Source organism: Euleptes europaea, chromosome 9 (genome assembly GCF_029931775.1).
Source record: "Euleptes europaea isolate rEulEur1 chromosome 9, rEulEur1.hap1, whole genome shotgun sequence".
Lineage (NCBI taxonomy): Eukaryota > Metazoa > Chordata > Lepidosauria > Squamata > Sphaerodactylidae > Euleptes > Euleptes europaea.
In genome coordinates this window covers 42,992,257-43,011,554 of record NC_079320.1, presented here as the reverse complement: position 1 = coordinate 43,011,554, position 19,298 = coordinate 42,992,257, and the positions used below count along the sequence as shown (strand labels likewise).

Genomic DNA, 19,298 nt, shown 5'->3' with positions numbered 1-19,298 from the left:
GCTACATACTTAGATTCTATTTCTTTCCTAGGTGCTTTGCTGAGGGTTTAGTATGAAAAAGAATTGGTGGGTTTACAAGAAATGTTAATTATGTGTGTGTATTTTTCAAAAACTGGTGGTGGAAAGTGCCATAGGGTGACCCCATAGAGTTTTCAAAGCAAGAGACATTTGGAGGTGGTTTGCCATTGCCTGCCTCTGCATGGACTGAGAGAGTTCTGAGAGGACTGTGACTGTCCCAAGGTCACCCAGCAGGCTTCATGTGGAGATGTGGGGAATCGAACCCAGTTCTCCAGATTAGAGCCTGCCACTCTTAACCACTATACAACACTGCCTCTCAAAAACTAACGTGTATATTTCTGTAGTGGGTATCCTGAATTTTAAATTAATGTCGTTGTTTATTTTTAGCTCTCACCCTAGAACAAATGTGTTTGTTTGTTTTGGCAGGAGAACTTGTGTTTATTTCCTTACAAAATGCCCAACAGCCGATCTCGGCGTAGGCACAAAGCTGGTCAAGAAGCTAGGCGACGTGAATTAGTCTCCAGATCTTTGCAAAGTGTTCAGCATTGTCTGGAGAATCAGGATTTTGGAACGGCATATGCACACTATCTCTTGGTGCTAAATTTGGCTCCTGAGCTAAAAAAGGATGTGAAGGTGAGGAGTGGTCAGTCCTTTTCTTTCTCATAGCCTGAAAATAACGCATACACTGTCCCATGTGATCCATATGTATTTACTGACAAGATATTTTTATTTGCATTAATAAATCAGTTCTCTGAATTTACTGCCCTATTATTCTGTTAATGATTTACTCGTTATATGGCTTTCCTTCAGGAAACTTTTCAGTTTACCCTTTTTAAATGGGCAAAAGAGCTGGATTCTCTTGCACGAATTCAAGATTTATTTGACTGCTATGAACATGCCCTGGAATTGTTTCCCAATGATGAAGTCATATGCAACAGCATGGGAGAGCATCTCTTCAGGTTTGCTACGCTTGTTGATTTACATTTTAACACAGTGGCTCTCACATCGTTAAGCATGAAAATTTAACTTTTGATTTTATCCTTCTTATCAATAGTGTCTTTTTCTTTCTAGAATGGGCTTTAGGGATGAAGCAGCCGCATATTTCCATAAAGCTGTGAAGTTAAACCCTGACTTTCCTGATGCAAAGGAGAATTTTTATCGTGTTGCCAACTGGGTAGTAGAACGGTGGCACTTCATCATGCTTAATGACGCCAACAGAAATTTGCTGTATCAGAAAGCAATCCAGAATGCAGTTCAGTCAGGGTATAGAAGTGTTCTTGATATTGGAACAGGAACTGGAATTCTCAGGTTTGTTGCAAATTTGCAAATGGAATTAAGACATTAATAATAACAATATTTTAAAAGTTGTTTTGTTACTGACTTTATTGACAGATTCCTTCCACCTTGACTTTCCCTGGAAAGCTGCAGATCCCACCAAGATGGGGAGGGCTTGATGCTCTTACAAACCTTTGTTTTGACAGTCATCTTGCTGCTCACAGCTGCTGTGGTCTACAGGGTTTGTGCTCCACAGTAGATGAGATTGGGCACAAAAGGAGAAGAATGGGGCTGAAGAAATAAACAAGCCACATATCCTGTTCGCGATCTGTCAGTCATTGTTTATGCTGTTATAAACCAAATAACAGTTGCATATAATTGCCGTTTTACAAGGCTTCTGCAATTGCTTATTCATTGCCTTGCTACCTACGTTTTACTTTTCTGCATTTCCATTGTGCAACAGTTTATGCATTTAAGAATGCAGTTCAGACTAATATGGGAGTAAAATTCATATTTAAAACTGCTAAAATAAAACGTTGCCTGACTAAGACTCTGATTTTTGTTGAACTTCTTTCCCCCACCAGCATGTTTGCCAAAACAGCTGGAGCATCTTCTGTCTATGCCTGTGAGTTGTCAAAGACCATGTATGAGTTGGCTTGTGAAGTGCTAGCTGCAAATGGCTTGGATGGAGAAATCAGACTTCTTCATATGAAGTCTCTTGATTTAGAAATTCCAAAGCACATACCTGAAAGGTACCTTTTTCTATTTTAATGTGATCTCTTGTTATTTAATTGTCTTTTCCAAAATTACACAGCCTGAAAAGCAAGTTGTTTTAAAAAATGCCCTTTTCATGTTTTCTATCAGAATGGACACTTTGTAAAGTGTACATTTTTTCTCATTAGTACAGTTACTATTAGCCATTTAAATAATGTGCATATAATTACAGCTATTTCTATTTAAACAATTTGCATATAATTATAGCCATTTCTATTTAAATAATTTGCAAACACTCTCCCTTGTATTCCTTTCAGTATTTACATACAGTATCGCTTATTGTCAGGTTACTTCATGTCCCCTCTAAGAGATTATCATGAAAATCAGCCACATGTCATTAAAAAATGTCTTGTGAGAATTTAGCCGAGATTGTAGAATATGTGTATTTTAGGTAAATATAAATAAATAAATAAATAATACATTCAGTGAAGACCCTTAGGAGAAATGGTACTGCTTTCATGTTGGAACAGTGGTTCAAGTGTAATGACAAGCTATGAGCAAGACTGTTAAGAATAGGACATTTTGGAGGTCATTCGTAGCGTCGCCATAAGTTGGGAACGACTTCATGGCACTTAACACACACACATTGCCATTTAATAGGATGGCTCAAAACATTCAATGGAATTTATTTTTCTTTTTATAACCCTGTTCATTTTTAAACTTTCAATAGAGTTTCCCTGGTTGTCACTGAGACTGTAGATTCTGGTTTGTTTGGAGAAGGAATTGTGGAAAGCTTGATACATGCTTGGGAACACTTGCTTTTACCTCCAAAGGTAAGCATATCTGAATGTCTCAGTTCTGATTCAAAAGCTCTTTCGCAGCGTGGCTGCTACCAAAAATCACAGCTGCATTGTCAGGGTTCCTTGCTGCTGTATGAATTACTAGGCATTCTTCCATTTATTACTTTGTAAAGGCTGGCTATTGCATGAACAGTGGACTAATCTGTGTATTTAAATTATTTCTATGCTACTTCTCAACCAGGTTCTAAAGGCAGCTCATACAATATTGATAAATTATAGTAAACTAAAGCCATAATAAAATCATTAACCTAACGGCCATCTTGATTAACGTAACAAATGAGAAATAAACAACAGCAGCAGGATTAACCACCTATGGTAATGACAGAAAGACCTGAGGCGGAAGTCTTGGGAAAACAAAAACAGCTTAACCGGATGCCTATGTTGAGTTTTAGGAACCAAACAAATAAAAGCAGGGAGAGTTCCACAGGCAGGGCACCACAGCCAAGAAAGCCCTGTCCTGAATTGAGATGAGCATGAGTGCACTCCCAAAACTGGTCTGCTGGATCACACAGGAAGTTTATTTTGTTTAAAAGTACGTCCCTCCTTTCTACCAGTATTGGCCCCTGAGGCAGGGAGGGAGGGTTTCCTTGCCAGTGTTGCAGCTCCCCAAGGCACACAGCATTAGCATTATTGCTTTTCATACAGTTCAGCAGACTCACATGGGAAGAAATTTTAATTAATTTATTTAAAATACTTATACTCTGTCTCTCTTCCAATTGTAAACAAGGTAGCTTCAATTTACTTATTCTCAGTTTCATAGGGTGCCAACTATGCAGTTGCAGTTTTTGGTGGGAGCATACTTTAGAGGGGATGTTTTAACTGGGTCTTATCCTAACTTGAGCAACTTGGAACTATGTTCTGTTACTATGTATGGACATACTTCCAAAGTGAAATGGCTATAAACCAGAGAAAGGTTTCATTTCCCCCTGAAATCAGATACTCAGCTGTGCTTATGTCCTATTGATTTCAAGGACACTTTAGGTGTACTTAGCTTTTTTGGGATTCTTTCTATCATGTTTAAAATCAGGGTGTAAAACCAGCAACCCATAAATAATGTGGCATGTGTGTTAACACAAGTATGCAATTAGATTCTCATCGGTTTGCCTGGGGTTACTAGACTTGCCTCAGGGTTGACAGCATTTCTTTCCTGCCTCTGCAAACTTTTTTCAGGTCAGAAAGACAATCCTGGAATTATTATGGTTCATCTTCATCTAAAAACTTGGAAAGCCAAGTGCTGGACCTCTGGTTTGCTTTTAGCCAGAAGGAATGAGAGAAATGGATAGGGGAAATAGAAAAATGTGTCGTTATAAACAAAATTGTGTGATTATAGACTTGGCTCTATTCAGACATCAAAAATAAACCACATTTTGTGAAGTGAATAAGCCTCTCATCTTTGGGCTCACATTGCTTTCTTCCTCTTCCCATTTGCCATGATCAAAAACTGCCTAGGTTAGTTGTGACATCTAAATTAAGGCACATTTATCTGGATGTGTTAATATCCCTATATTAAACAGAGGATTTGGACTATCAAGGAAGAAAAAATAGAACAGGTGGCCCATTTCAGATATATGGGAGATGCATTACTATCTTAAACAGAGCAGATTACAAAGCAGTTGATGTAACCTTGTGTCTTTTATCTGTTTTGCAGCGTAATGATGGGGAAGTTGGTTCCAAAAACTATGGTAGAGTTATACCAGCAGGAGCTACCATATGGGGGATGGCAGTGGAATGCAGAGAAATACGCAGACACCACAGGTATGTTTGTGCTTCCTGATGTGTGTTGGAGTAAGCCTTTTTGAACTTTGGAGGTGGATGATATAGTATCTTATTTTTATAGAGCATAATTTTGTTTACTTTCTGGGTTAGGTTTTATACTCAAACTCAGCAATATTCAACAGTTCTGCAAGAATAAACAAGTATCATTACGCATGGGAATTGAAGGGATTCTAATACACACTTTGAGCTCTGCACTGAAATTCAGAAAAAAAAATCAGCATTTTCCTTTTTCATTGTGTAGGGTTTTGCCACCATTAGTTATGTCTGTAAATTACCGCTCCAAAAAGGCATAGAAAGGAAATGGAATACACAAGCCAATGTCAAGAGTTTAATACAATTAGATTGTATTAACATGTATGTGTTGGTATTTATTTGTATGTTTACAAGTGTCATCATCAGACTGTAAGATCTATATGAGAAGGTGCTTCCATAGTGTTTTTGGAAGCATGTGACTAAGCATTTGAGGTTGGCTTCACATTTTGGGAAGCACCATTTGTCAAAAATATGTCGGTTAATTTAATTGTAGCATCTGCTTCTTTCTTTGCTTTCTTGGACACTTTTTGAGGCTGCTCTTCTTTGCTTTTGCAGTGATCTCTTTCCAATCTGAAAAAATCCACTGCTTTCTTTAATTGGACAACTCTGCAAACAAACTTCAGTATCCATGTATAGTTTTGATGCTTGCTGGTAGATCCCCCCCCCCCAAGCCTTCTTAACTAACAAAATACATGTGGATGCTGTAGCTCTTGAAATGGAGGTATCCAGTGCGGTGCCCATGGGCACCATGAGGCCCACTGACACCTTTTATGGAACCCGCCAAGTGTTTCTAGAGTGTGGGTGGGGCCAGTGGGGTTTTTGCTTTGCCGTTGGAGAGTTGATTGGCTGTGCAAAATTTTTAAAAATTGCTTTAGTTTAGCCACTGAAGGAGGGAGGCCAGGAGGCGGACTTGCTTGCCTCATATCATCTGCTCTTAATATTTACAATTTAGAAGTAGTATCATTTGATTTGATATTGGCTGTTTTGAAACAACTGGCTGATTTTGATGCTGTAATAACATCCATATATATCCTCCCTACCCAATATATCATCATCATCATTCCTTTTATTGGCATAAAAACATAATACACAAAGGGTACAAAAGGAATGGAGATATTAAAAAGTGCCCTTTATGGCATAGTTAAAAGACAGTTACATCAAATAGCGCTGTTTGTTGATACTGCCATCTAATGAACAAGTTGGGTGGCTTTTAAAACGAACTGTAAAAACTGTGCCACCGTCTCCAATATATGGGGCGAACGATTGTTCAATGAATAGGAAATGTTAAAAGAATCTGAGACTTTCTGTCTATTAACCAACAGGGGGCTTAAAAGTTCGTTGCGAGATTCTGTGTAGAAACTACAATAAAATAAGACATGAGCAACCGTTTCAATACAATTGTTGCCACAAGGGCAAAGCCTGTCAGACAGAGGAATTTTCTTAAATCTGCCTTCTAGTAGCGCAGATGGCAAAACATTAAATCTGGCCCTACCCAGTATAAATGTACATTGTCCTCTTATTGGGCCTTTCTACTGATGGTCTATGACAATTTGGCCTCTCAGTTCCCTAACTTTCCAATCCTGATCGCAGGTGATCTTAATGCCAGAATTGACCAAGATGACAAGCAGTTGATTAAGAACATAAAGGCCCTGCTGGATCAGACCAAGGCCCATCAAGTCCAGCAGTCTGTTCACACAGTGGCCAACCAGGTGCCTCTAGGAAGCCACAAACAAAATTAAAAAGTGATATGGGGACAAACCTGAAGAATCTATTTCCCCTGTTATCTATATATTCAAAAGATAAGATAGTTTGCATCATGACTAGTATCCATTTTTACTAGTAGCCATGAATAGCCCTATCCTCTATGAACATGTCCACTCCCCTCTTAAAGCCCTCCAAGTTGGCAGCCTTCACCACATCCTGGTGCAGGGAGTTCCACAATTTAACTATTCTACCAAACTTTCCTTAATATGTCAAGAACTAATGTTTAGCTACATTATATGTAACAGATTGTGTGTTGAGGGGGGAGCTAATGTTTGGTTAGGAACTGAATATAGGTTTGTGTTCATTTATCATGGGAAAGCACATTACCGTGATTTGTCTTGTCAAACCTTGTCTTTTTGCTTCTTCAGGGTGGGTGTAAAAGAAATTGCTGGTTTGTGTTTGCCTGATGTTTTGGAGTTCTACAGTCCAACATATACTCCTGTAAACTCAGATGAAACTGTAGAACCTTATACCACTGAAAAACTTAGTAGAGTACCTGGTGGCTACAAACCCCTCACAGACCATTTTCAAGTTTTAACAGTGGATTTTAACAATCTTCAGGTAATTCTTAGTTCACTGAGTGCTGGAAATCTTTTAGAAATCTTTTTCAAGAAGATACCAAACTGTGATTGATCTGGATATCTGTTTCTTCTGTGTGGTGTGTACATATTGCTTAGTATCTCCTTGCCATATTCTCTTAGGGAAAGTTCTCACATACCTATGCATCCCTCCATAAGGACATAATGTGTCAATTTTTGAGTTGCCTTGTGTAAATGAACTTTTCACAAATAGAACTTACCTCTCTTCAAACGCTGTGCTTTTCATTGCAGTTCATATAATCAAGATGTATGCATGCACGGGAGAATAAGCTGTATATCTAACATTTAGAATTAATCAGCAATATTACTGGGGGATGGGAAAGTAGAAGACGGATGTGCCCTATGAAAAATAAAAACTAAGAAGAAAGTATAACAGCCAAGAATGTTATGTAAATTCAGAATGGTATTACTTACCGAACGGGAGAGATATTTTAAAAACTTTTATGATATAGTCCTAAAACTCTCTTTTCCCTTTTGGGAACAGACTGTATTGGATATTGTGAGCTGAAGCTGACTGCATTGGCTCTGAGCCAGTGATGATTATGCACTCTGAAAGAGTAATACAGTTTGTCCCTGTAACAAGCCTGGCCCTTATCTCTTGACCTAAGGAGAAATGTTGCAAGCAAAATCTTAAAATACATCCTGCAAAATTATTTTAAGTATCTGAGTAGAAATAGTGCTCTCTATTCATCTTATCTGACATTGGAGATCGATAGCGAGAGTAAAACAGCAGTTATTTGTACTTAAATAGGAAGCATACTGTGGTGAGATATTGTATGTTCGGTCAAGACTTAATTTTTAATGCATTTGTGCAAAACTGTGGTGCAGCTAGCATGAGCTGCTACTAAATATGGAAAAAGATAATGCCTGACCAAAGGGAAGCAGGTAAGAATTGAATGCGGCATCTTGATCAGTATGGGAAGATGCATTACAGCAAGAGGCTTCAGATGCTGGCCATTTCACTCTGGACTTCAGCCGTGTCCAGTGTTTGACACATGCATATCATGGTGCTATTTCTTGGTACAGTGGTGAAAAATCCTCCCTTGGAGAACACCTAGAGAAAGTGAAGAAAAATGTCAGTAGTACTATATGGTGTGTACATATTGCTTAGTATCTCCTTGCCATGGGAAAGGGCAGCCAACGTTGCTGGAACTTAGTATTTCCTGTTCTCGTTTCCATGAAAAGGATTTTATTATCTTGTAGATGCAATTGAAATACCTCATTATACTTGTGTACTGCCCCCCCCCCCCCGGGCCCTGAAAATAGTGAAGGCAACCAAACATGAAGTAAATTCCTATTAATTGAAAGGAATTATGGGTGGTTAGCGAACAACTGTGATACTAATCTGTTTTAGGATGAGGAGATATAATTTTTCTCTGCATTTTTCATTATTGGTTAGGAGTTGAAAAGCTTTGCAACTCGTAAGCCATCCAAGGTCAACATACCTTTTATTAAAGGAGGAATCCTGGATGCCATTGTAGTTTGGTTTACACTACAACTCGATGCTGAGCATACACTTTCTACAAGTCCAAGTGAGGAAACCTGCTGGGAACAAGCAGTCTATCCTGTACAAGGCCTTCTTGGTATGTCTTTGGGATTTTTAAAAAGTCATTAAATACATTTGTTTTTGATAGGTTCCAGAGTATTTGTCAAAACATGAAATACCACTAATGAGCAAACACAATTATTATTCCCAGGTAGTATTCTTGGGAAACATTGATTTTTATTCTCCAGAATGACAAACAAGTCATTCACTACATGGTAAGTCCACATATTATGGAAATGTCATTTGATTACATAATCTAATGAATAAGCAAATTTATGTTGACTAAATCAGATAAAATTAACTAGGCAGAAACAGTAACAGGCTATAGATTCTCTCTCGCCTTCCCACCACCAGCCTTTATTTGCCCCACCGTCCTCAACTTTCCCTCCTTCCCTTCCCCTCCCCCTGTAGTCTTTCCCTGGGAAACCTCTGCATGGTTGTCATTGCTACTGGACCGGGCCCTGTTGTGCAGTGGGGAACATGCAAGGACATGTAGAGGGCACCTCACTTTCCCATGTATTCTCTTTTCCTCCTCCTGGCAGCCCTCATATCCTCACCTTTCCTTGCTTCATTTTCTCTTTCTCAACCCCCATCTGCCCCCTATCTTCAGCTATATATATTTATTATGTACTTCATTTATACACCACCTTTCTCCACAATTGGGACCCTATGAAGTAGGTTAGGCTGAGAGTATGTGTTCTGGCCCAAGGTCACCCAGTGAGCACCATGGCAGAGTAGGGATTTGAACTTAGGTCTCCCAGATCCTAGTCTGACACTCAAACTACTTCACCACAATAGCTTTTGTGGGGTGGCTACTGTTGAACAGCAGTAAGCAGCAAGGCCTAGGTTAGTTGTACAAGTTGGGTTGTAGCAAGTTGTCCATTGGTTGTTGGTGGGCCTGGCCCAAGTGAGTCCTCCCTCAAAGGCCAAAACAACCTTGAAAAGGTCCTTGCCCTTCCCCCAGCCATTTTTATGATAGTGTCCAAGGCCTGAAGGCTGGCAATACTGTTGTGGTTGCCTAGCAATAGCCATTGAGGGTGTTTGTTTCTTAAAGCTACAAGTACTGTTTCTATTAGGGGGGTTAAAGTCACAACGGTTTGTTTTATTTATTTATTTTGTTTTTTAAGTTTTCAGATTATTCTACCTGGGCTTTTTCTCAGGTTTGTAGAAAGATCTGTCTTGTCTGTTCATGACTCCAGTCTCTGGACTTAAGTATCCACAAGTGGAGCCATGTTTAAATTAAATATATTGATATCAGATTCCAAAGTATATAGGATGAGTGTGGCTGTACAGCAAACATGTACATCTCCTGCCACCCGTCTTGGTCTTATTTACTCTAATATTCTTTTTGTTATCAAGCTAATCCCTAGAGAGCCCTGATCTATATAGCAGAGGCTAGACCAATCTCATCAGATCTCGGAAGCTAAGCAAGGTCAGTATTTGGATCGTAGACCACCAAGGAATACCAGGATTACCACGCAGAGGCAGCCCAATGTTTCTTGTTCTGAAAACCCCACCAGGGTTGCCATAAGTCAGCTGTGACTTGATAGCCCCCCCCCCCAAAAAAAAGTCCCTAGAGTAACTGGTATTTTCTGACACAGCCTTAGGTCCTCTGGATCAGAACCACAACTTATTATTTACTTTACTAGATTTTTAACCTGCCCTTTCCCAATGACAATCATGACATGGGTTTTCTCACCCTTATGTTTCAACCAGTAGCCCCGAGACCTCCAAAATGCTGATATTGGGGTTGTGGGGGTCACACGAACAAACTACTAAACAGCCCAAGGGGCTGCAGTTAGGAGAGGGAACCAGTTCATATCACTCTTTCTCTCCCCCCCCCCTTCAGTTAGCAGTGCTTCTACTGGCACAATAATTTCATTGATGCGTGAGCAGTTTCACCTATTTTCCTTTCATTACTGTAGCTGTGTGCCCTGCCCACCCATATATCTTTTTGTCACTTCAAATCCTACAACTCCCATCACCAGTTTCAGAGGAGTCACAGAGATGCAAGAACGGAGTGCCACTCACTCTTCATAGGATGCCAGCCACTGAGAGGTAGTTTGTACAATTTAAGCAAGTACAGCATTGTCTTTGTCAAGTCCGTTTTCAGCTGTGCTCTCTGGTTCGAAGGAAACAGTTTGGCACACTTTTCACCCAAACACTGAAAGCTGCTTGGCATTTGATTCCAGAAGCTCACTAGAGGATGCACAAGTGGATTGTATTCTCTTGTTCTATACTTCTGCATTATAAACAAAAGGCACTCAGAGCAACTAATATTTTGGGAAGGGTACTTGAACAATAGCAAAAAAATTATTAATGTGTTTCATTTTTCATCCTTTTGTAATTTAAGATTACTCTGTGAAACCTGGAGATTCTGTGATGATGGAAATATCCTGCGAGGACTGCTATCTAAGACTCCAAGATATATCTCTTGTGACTTCAGACAGTGGAATGGATGTAGAAAGAAACGTCCGAGAGAAGAACAGTGAGGCTGAACTCTGCAGTGCTCTGGCCAGCCTTCAAACAGCAAGCAAGCTGGAAAGGGTCAGGCAGGAATGCATGTTAGAATCCACTGAAATTGCTTCGCTCAACAACCTGTCCTATCATGAGTGTTTCAAAACTGCAATAAGCAAAGTGCTCTCAACATTAAGCCTTCGTGAACAATCACAGTCCATGGATATCGACAGCCATAGCAATGAGTTCCATCTTGAAAATAACCAAAACAAGAGCCCTGCAACTCCTGATCCTTTGTATGTGTTGGATGTATCGGAGGGCTTTTCCATTTTGCCACTAATTGCTGGCAAATTTGGGCCAGTGAAGGCATACAGCTCGGTTGAAAAAGAACAGCATCAAAAAGCTCTTGTCCTTCTTTCAGAAGCCAACACATTCCCTAAGGAAACGTTAGAGTTTTGGCTTGGCCACCTACAGGATGAAAATATGGTATTACAGAGGCCTAAATCAGACAAACTATGGAGTATTATAATTTTGGATGTCATAGAGACTTCTGGTCTAATTCAGCAGGATGTGATGGAAAAGGCATCAATATCAAGGTATTGTATGGAACAAAAGTTTTCTGGATTGTATTTACTACACTATTCGTTCACAAAATCCTTGACATATAGCCAAATGCAACATAATTTGGAATGAAAGCTAGTCTATATTAGATGTATTTCTCAGTGAATCTATACATAATGACCTTTTAAAAATTTAAATCAGGATGTTGTAGGATTTAAAATCTTATCTCGAAGTATTCTATGTTCACATCAAAATGACAATTGAGTTAGGAGGTTCATAACATACAGTCCTAGTTGTTGCTCTATGTTAAGTATTTCAAACAAAACACTTCTGATTGACATTCTACATTTTGGAGATAGGTGTTGGGACCATGAGAATGGAAAGTATTTTTCATATTAACAATTCTGGGTATATATGTGTGTATTTTTTTCATTTATAGGTGTTTGCTTCAAACTGGAGGGAAGATATTCCCACAGCATGTGAAGATGTATGGAATGCTTGTGGAATCACAGTCTTTAGTACTTGAGACTGCAGTTCAAGGGAAGGATCCCACACTTGGTTTCAACATTGCCCCATTCATTAACCAATTCAAGGTATTAAGGAGTGGCATGCGTACATCTCAGCTTTACATTACCATACCTTGAACAAAATGTCCTGTCCCAAAGATCAAGGGTGCCATGAGAAAAAGCCACAGTGTTTTGTTTTATTAAGCGTACAATGCAGAAAACAGTAGAATTTGCTCTCATACTCTTGCTCTCTCTCACACATATATACACACAGTTGGGCATGCTATCTGAAGAAGTGAGCTGTGACTCACAAAAGCTCATAACTTGCCAGAACGTTTGTTAGTCTTTAAGGTGCTACTAGATCCTTGCTCTTTCCTATATATATATATATATATATATATATATATATATATATATATATATATATATATATACACATATATACACATACACACACACACACACAAAGACATCAGGACCTTTGGCATATCTTTGACCACCCCCCCACCCCCCGCAATTCAGCATGGAGCATTTCAAATGCAATTTGCAAGGTGGTATGGAGATATCTTTTGAAAAATCAAAAGACCCCCAGAGTTGTATCCAAAGAACTGCAGGTAGAGAAGAGCTCTTACAACAGATCTCTCCCACTTCCTTCTGTTCTCGCTCTGAGAGAGAAGGGCATCTTCAGCTCAGGTTATTTTCCGTCTCATATCTGGGAGGCAGGAACAAAATTTTGTAGGCCTTCCTGTCTCCTGGAGGAAATGACCCCTCCCATCTCCTGAATATCCAGTTTTGTTTCCTGCCTTGATGGGAGAGCAGCGTCTCTACAGCTCTGCTTATTAGGTTTAGGAAAATTTAGTATTTAGAGCTCTACTTCTAGGTGCTATTTAGCTTAGTCTTGTCTTGTGTTATTGTTCAATCAGTGTTAGTGCTTGTGCGTTACTGTGTGTGTGCTCGTTTGTCCCTGGCTGTCCTATTGCCTCAGGCGTAAGCTAGGCTCTTGTTTCCCACCTAAACAATATGGCAGAGGCCCAAAATGACGAATACATTTAGTCTGAGGATCTCAATCCGGGCTTGCTCACTGCAGCTACTGGAAGCCAGGACGAGCCCTCCAGGAGCCGCGCTAAAGCGACTGAGACTGAAGCAAAACGTAAAAAGAATTTAGACAATTTGGAAAAGGACGCCAAAAAGAAGAAGAAGGCAGCCGCGACTGATTCTAAGAGCGCAACTTCAGTACGGTCGCAGAGGAAGACCGGAGCTGCTGGCGTAGCTTCTAGCCCTGCAAAAACGGTGGTGATTCAAAGCGGCGCGGCTCCTAGCCACTTTGCAGATTCGCCCTGGGCTTTTCCCTCCCGGCCCCTTTGGAGCCGCCTTCGGCGCGTAGCTCCTTTCCCGCGCCCGGAACTTCAGCAAGAACTGCAAGCGGCGGGACTGATCAGTCGGCAGCCGTTACCAGTAATGTACAAAACCGCGTGATTTCGCAGGGAGAAGGAGGGCTCTCTGCCCTAAGAACCGAATTGGTGCAGCTGGTGAGGAGCGTCTTTGTGGAAGGGCTACAGGCTCAGCAAGGCGCTTCCCTTTCTCCCTCTATACAAGGCGACCTTGTTTCGGGGGAGGTCTCCAGGGAGGGGGAAAATGCCCTTAATGCCACTTCCCAGGGTGGCAACAAGGTGCGATGGCCTACCAAAGCTGCACATAAAGCCCCCCCCCCCCCGCTCGGAAGCCTCCTTTCCCCTGATTCATCAGAGGAAGACAGAGAAGAGGGCAAGTTTTCTGAGGAGGAGGCCCCTCCTGCGGAAAAACAGATCAGGCTCTTTGCCCTGGAAGATTTCCAGAGACTGCTTTCCAAATCCTTAGCTGCCCTTGATTTAACAGAAGTCTGAGTCCATGGATTCAGAGAAGCTTAAGGGATCTAAGGAATTTTTCCACAGGCATACTTCTCCTTCAAGGGATATCCCGGTGCCTGATTACTTCACTACGCTTATCAAAGCAGAGTGGAATAGACCAATGACTTCCAAACAATTCCCAGCTATCACCAAGAAGTTTTATTCCATTTCTAAACCTTCGGCACAGTCACTTCAAATCCCTGTGGTGGAGGCCCCCGTGGTGGCATTGCACTCCTATGTCCTGGTGGCCAGGAATAGAATGGGTTCTCTAAAAGACCCTCTGGACAGGAAGGCAGAGCTAGCCGTAAAAAGAGCTCACGAAGCCTCCTCAATGGCTTCCATTACGTCAGCCCTCGTTTCTAGGGCTGCCATAGTCTGGACCCGCAAGCTTAATCAACTCATCCCTGAGAACATGGGTTGGGAACGTCAGGACCGGGGGCCGTATAAGGCCCGTGGAATCATTTGGGCTGGCCCGTCATGGGTCCTGGCACATCTCTAGCTCAGAAGGATGTAAGACTCGTGATCCGCTCCCTCCCGCAGACAGGAATAGCCTCTATTCAAGGCAGATGTGAGGATGTTTTGCCAAGAAAAGGAACCTTTTCCCCCCTTGCAGAAGAGTCATTAGCTATGGAGCTGCTAGGACCACCCAAGAAACTGTGTTAACTCTTTCCTACCCAGACTGTGGAGAAACGTATTCCCTCTGTACTACAAGAGGGTTGGGGGCGGAAGTGGTGACAATGGAGGGGTTAAAGGGGGCAGGGCCAGAACGCTCGGGGGGTTGAGTTCTTAGCCAGTGTGTCCTCATTTCATCCCTGCAGGCGGAGGTAGCAGGAGCCAGCTGTAGAATTCGGCCCTGACCAGGCAGAGCAGGAGCAACTCCAGCATGTGGCTGGACAGCTACACCCGGCTGGTGCAACAGACCATCCTGTGCCACCAGTTGGATGCCTGCCTGCTTGCCCGCGCAGGGTGGGGGGTCATCTGGAGCAGCTGCCTTCTTGGGCCTTGGTTGGCTAATTTTTAAGTTGATAACTTTGTATGGCCCGCGAATGATGTTATAAATATCCAAATGGCCCTTGGTGGAAAAAAGGTTCCCCACCCCTGCTGAGAACAACAGAAAGGCCCTAGAGGGGGTCTCCCGAGTGCTCAAAGCCGCGACCTTCTTGGCTGATTCCACTCTGGACACTCTATCGTTCTCGGCGCGGGCCATCTCTACCCAATCAGCTGCCAGACGGGCTCTGTGGCTCCGCCCCTGGCAAGCTGATTCCCGATCCAAAGCTGACCTGATGAGATTTCCCTACCAAGGGGGCAAGCTCTTTGGGGACCAGCTTGACTCAATCCTCATTGAGACGAAAGATAGAAAGTGATGCCTGAAAGCTTTCGCAGGGAACAGAAAGGCTACTCTGGTTCCTTTCGTTCCTTTCATTCGCTCCAAAGGTTCAGGGCGGACCATAAAAGGGGCCAGTGGTCTCAATCAAGAGGGTCCTTTCGCAGGGGAGGACGATTCTCAAGGTCTCGCTTCTCACAGTCTGGTTCTGAAAGACAAAACCCCAACAGCCGACAAACAAAACAGTGACGTCAGCCGCCTTCCGGTGGGAGGACTGACGCACTTTGCCAATCATTGGTCAGACGTCCAATCCGATCTTTGGGTCATCAAGATTGTCAACTACGGGTATCAAATAGAGTTCTTTCTCACCTCTCCAGATCGCTTTGTGGCCTTCCAACACCCCTTATCAAAAGAAAAGATTCGTCGTACGGCAAGAGACGTACAACACCTGTTAAACATCCAGGCCATCGAACCCATACGGCCATCAGAGTTTTTCTGCGACTCGGTCTTCTTTACAGTCCCCAAGAGGAACGGGGACTGGAGGGCCATCCTGGACCTCAAGCGTCTCAACAAACACATCACGCAGAGAAGGTTCAGGATGGAAACCCTGAATTCCATCAAAGAGGCCCTACGCCCGGGCACCTTTTTAACTTCAATAGATCTTACCGAGGCCTATCTTCACATCCTGATACATCCAAGCCATCGGAAGTATCTCAGATTCCTCTTGTAGGGCCAACACCTTCAATTCCGGGCCATGCCCTTCGGTCTCTCCTCTGCTCCCAGGGTCTTCACCAAGATCTTGGTGGCCCTGGTCAGCAGACAAGGTGCCCAGGTACCTAGATGACCTCATTTGCACACCATCCAGGGAGTTGAGCCATAGACGCACGGACATTGTTCTGAAAACCTGTCCTTCCTACCTTCCATCCAGACCCGTCCTCGCAACGAGAAAAGCAGTGGCACTCGTTAGATCTGAGAAGAGTATTAAGATATACAGCAAGCGTACTCAACCAATCATAGCAAGCGTACTCAGCCAATCATAGCATCTGATGCTCTGTTCATCACCTTAACGGCGCCTAACAAGGGACGGGCGATGTCCAGGGCTGCCATTAGCTGCGGCATCAAATGCTGTATAGTTCAAGCCTACAAGGCTAGTGGGCTCCTGCCCCCTCTGGGGGTGACGACACACTCAGTCAGAAGTGCGGATACCTCCGCCGCTTTCACTCACCAGGCATCGGTGGAGGAAATTTGTAGGGCGGCTACCTGGTCGTCGATCTCCACCTTTGTCTGCTACTACAGACTTGACATGCTCTCTGCAGAGGCTACCTTTGGTAAAAAGGTCCTGCAGTGTGTGGAGAGTTCGTAATCTGACCCACCAAATTTGCACTAAAGCTACTTTGGATTTAACACTAGGCGAGGCACAGTTTAATGTTATGGAAAGTAGGAAAATGCTGTGAATTTTGAAGTGGTAATTTTCTGCTGGAACAGTACTTTGCCCTATGCAGAGTATTCCAGTCTAGGCCCACTGATATCTATGGTTTTGGGAGGTGGCTTCTGTGCAGGTGTGGAAATAGATGGTGGCATTTATGAGATTGGTTCTGTCCAAGACCGTTGGATCATTGAATTGTTAAATAAAGGGGGGATTTCTATGGGAGTAACTAGAGTCATTCTTAATAGGGTTGCATTGTGAAAGGCTCTATATATCGAGCATGGAGATTTAAAAAAAAAAATAGTACCTGGGTTCCTATAAATTCCCATTTTGTGAAGACTTATAGGAAATGATGCATATGATTGAAGCCTGGAAACGGGTAGCAGAACTCAGGGAAGCCTTAAAACAGCTTTGACTATCAGCATAGGCAGTGGAGTGGGGAGTGCTAAGAAAAGGAGGCAGGAGACTTCTCCATTTGCAGTGATTTGGATATAACCCTGTAAGACCACCTTGCAAATCAGCATGGCGTAGACATAGAAGATAATGGCTCAGTTGCCACCCACACGAATTCTTAAGCCCTAGAAAAAATGTGACCTGATCAGGCAGCAGTGGCGGTTTTTTCCAACAGCAAAGCTCAGCTTTGGAAAAGAAAGCATGAAAATGATGATCTCAAAACTTAGTATGTTGTTTCAGGTGCCTGTCCGTGTCTTCTTGGATCTGTCCACGCTACCATATGTACCTTTGAGCAAATCAGTGGAACTGCTGCGAGTGGATCTCATGAATCCATATTTGAACAACTCCAGAAGAGAAGTTAAGGTAAACCCCACAAATATAGTAAGAGTGGATACCGTGAAGTCCTATTTATTACCCTGCTAACTTTTACATAAATCAGGGGGATTAAGCATATTCTTTATACTTTAGCTATTAAGATAGTGTGCATCATTTAAAATTCCCCATGTTTAAAAGCAACACACCATATTAAACAGGTATCAGACCATCTATACTGCTTATTAGTTTATGCTTTTAGCTTGCTCAGTCATTTTTAGCAGGATGTACTTGCCATTTTTACAGCAAAAATAAACCTTATTGCAGTTCTGGTTGGGATAACAAACCAGAACCTGCAGGCCCAGTGTCATTCATCCTCTCAAAAGAAATCATAAATAGTACAGAGTTGTCTTTCCTCACAACTGGAAAAACACCCCCACATAGCTCCAGTATAGAATATAAATGTGTTAACATATGTCTGCTTTGTTCTTTGATTTCCCCCCTTTCTTCATGTCTGGATTTGTTGGGGGATGAGTTCACGTCAAGATAGACCTGCCTAAGCCAACAGCCATACTCCCTCTGAGCCCTATTACACCCAATGCAACTCAACCATCCTTTGAAAACAAATTAAATAATTTCCATAGTTCCATGGGGTCCCCAGGGTAACCTATCTCCTTTCAGTAATCCTTCAAATATGGCTGTTATGTAGAAGATTCCAAATAAAACAGGCTGTTTGTAATTACTAATGAGCATGTTATTGCTGTGGATATGACCGAAGTCATAGTTAAATAGTGAACTACTACCGGAGGCAGCAGGAAAAGAGGAAGACCCAACCTGAAATGGATTGACTCTATAAAGGAAGCCACGGCCCTCAGTTTGCAAGACCTGAGCGAGGCTGTTACCGATAGGAAGTTTTGGAGATCACTCATTCATAGGGTTGTCTTGAGTCGGAAGCGACTTGACGGCACTTCACACACACACACTGGAGAATGCAGGTGTGAAAGATATTGAATGGCTTTTGGGCTGGTGTAGAGTATTGCTGCTACTGCAGCAGAGTGCTCTTCAGAAATCGTCCATTGTTCCTCCCTCAATTTAAGAGAATATGGGAGAGCCAAGATAATACCAATAGTTCTGGAGAAGCAAAAGGGGAACATTAAAACTGCAGTGTGAACAGTATAGAAGTATTATACTTCTGAAGTTAACAGTGTTGCCAGTTGGTACATTCACAACTTGGCATTTCATTGTAATTGTCTCCCTTAGGAAAGTTCTAGTTTGAAGAAGTATAAATTAAAATCATCCCTTTTCTGCTTTGGAGGAAAAGTTGTACTGATACATAAAATTCTTTTGTAGGTACAGATTTGTAAATCAGGTCAAGTAACTGGCATTCCATTTTGGTACCATATACATCTAGAAGAAGATACATATTTGGATACATCAGGTGAGTCCTCCCATTGGAAGCAAGCTGCTGTTGTGTTAGATGAGCCAATTCCAGTTCAACAGGGAGATGAACTTGTGCTTAGTATTCAGTATTACAAAAGTAATGTCAGCATTACTGTAAAACGGTAAGCCCTTTATTGGCTGTAGTTGGGTTTTAGTACGAATAAACCAGTATGTACGAATAAACAGTTCTGTATAAAAGTGTCCTTTTGTCTGTTTTAGAGTCCTGTTGTTAGATGAAGCTATTGTGTAATGAAGCACAACTTGTTTGATGACTTAATTTCTGTCAAATTTGCCATAATTTGAAGCCTTTTTATTTTCTGCAGTCCATATTTTTACCATATAAATGTT

At 41.9% G+C, this 19,298-nt stretch overlaps 1 protein-coding gene across 1 annotated transcript; it reads left to right on the top strand.

Moving 5' to 3' along the window:
* The first annotated feature begins 460 nt into the window (after window positions 1–460).
* Window positions 461–19,079, top strand: PRMT9 (protein arginine methyltransferase 9). Its single transcript, XM_056855708.1, has 12 exons — window positions 461–651; window positions 829–977; window positions 1,090–1,326; window positions 1,878–2,045; window positions 2,738–2,840; window positions 4,516–4,622; window positions 6,809–7,001; window positions 8,439–8,622; window positions 10,939–11,638; window positions 12,043–12,196; window positions 17,439–17,561; window positions 18,861–19,079. Exons 1-12 carry the CDS (start codon window positions 472–474, stop codon window positions 19,074–19,076), a joined length of 2,514 nt encoding a protein of 837 aa, XP_056711686.1. The 5' UTR covers window positions 461–471; the 3' UTR covers window positions 19,077–19,079.
* The last annotated feature ends 219 nt before the right edge of the window (window positions 19,080–19,298 follow it).

Excerpts from the sequence above, each read along its gene's own strand:
- PRMT9 (XM_056855708.1), top strand. The coding sequence starts at position 472 with ATGCCCAACAGCCGATCTCGGCGTAGGCACAAAGCTGGTCAAGAAGCT. Across the intron at positions 4,623-6,808 it reads GAAATACGCAGACACCACAG|GGTGGGTGTAAAAGAAATTG; the intron begins GTATGTTTGTGC and ends TTGCTTCTTCAG. Across the intron at positions 11,639-12,042 it reads GAAAAGGCATCAATATCAAG|GTGTTTGCTTCAAACTGGAG; the intron begins GTATTGTATGGA and ends TTTCATTTATAG.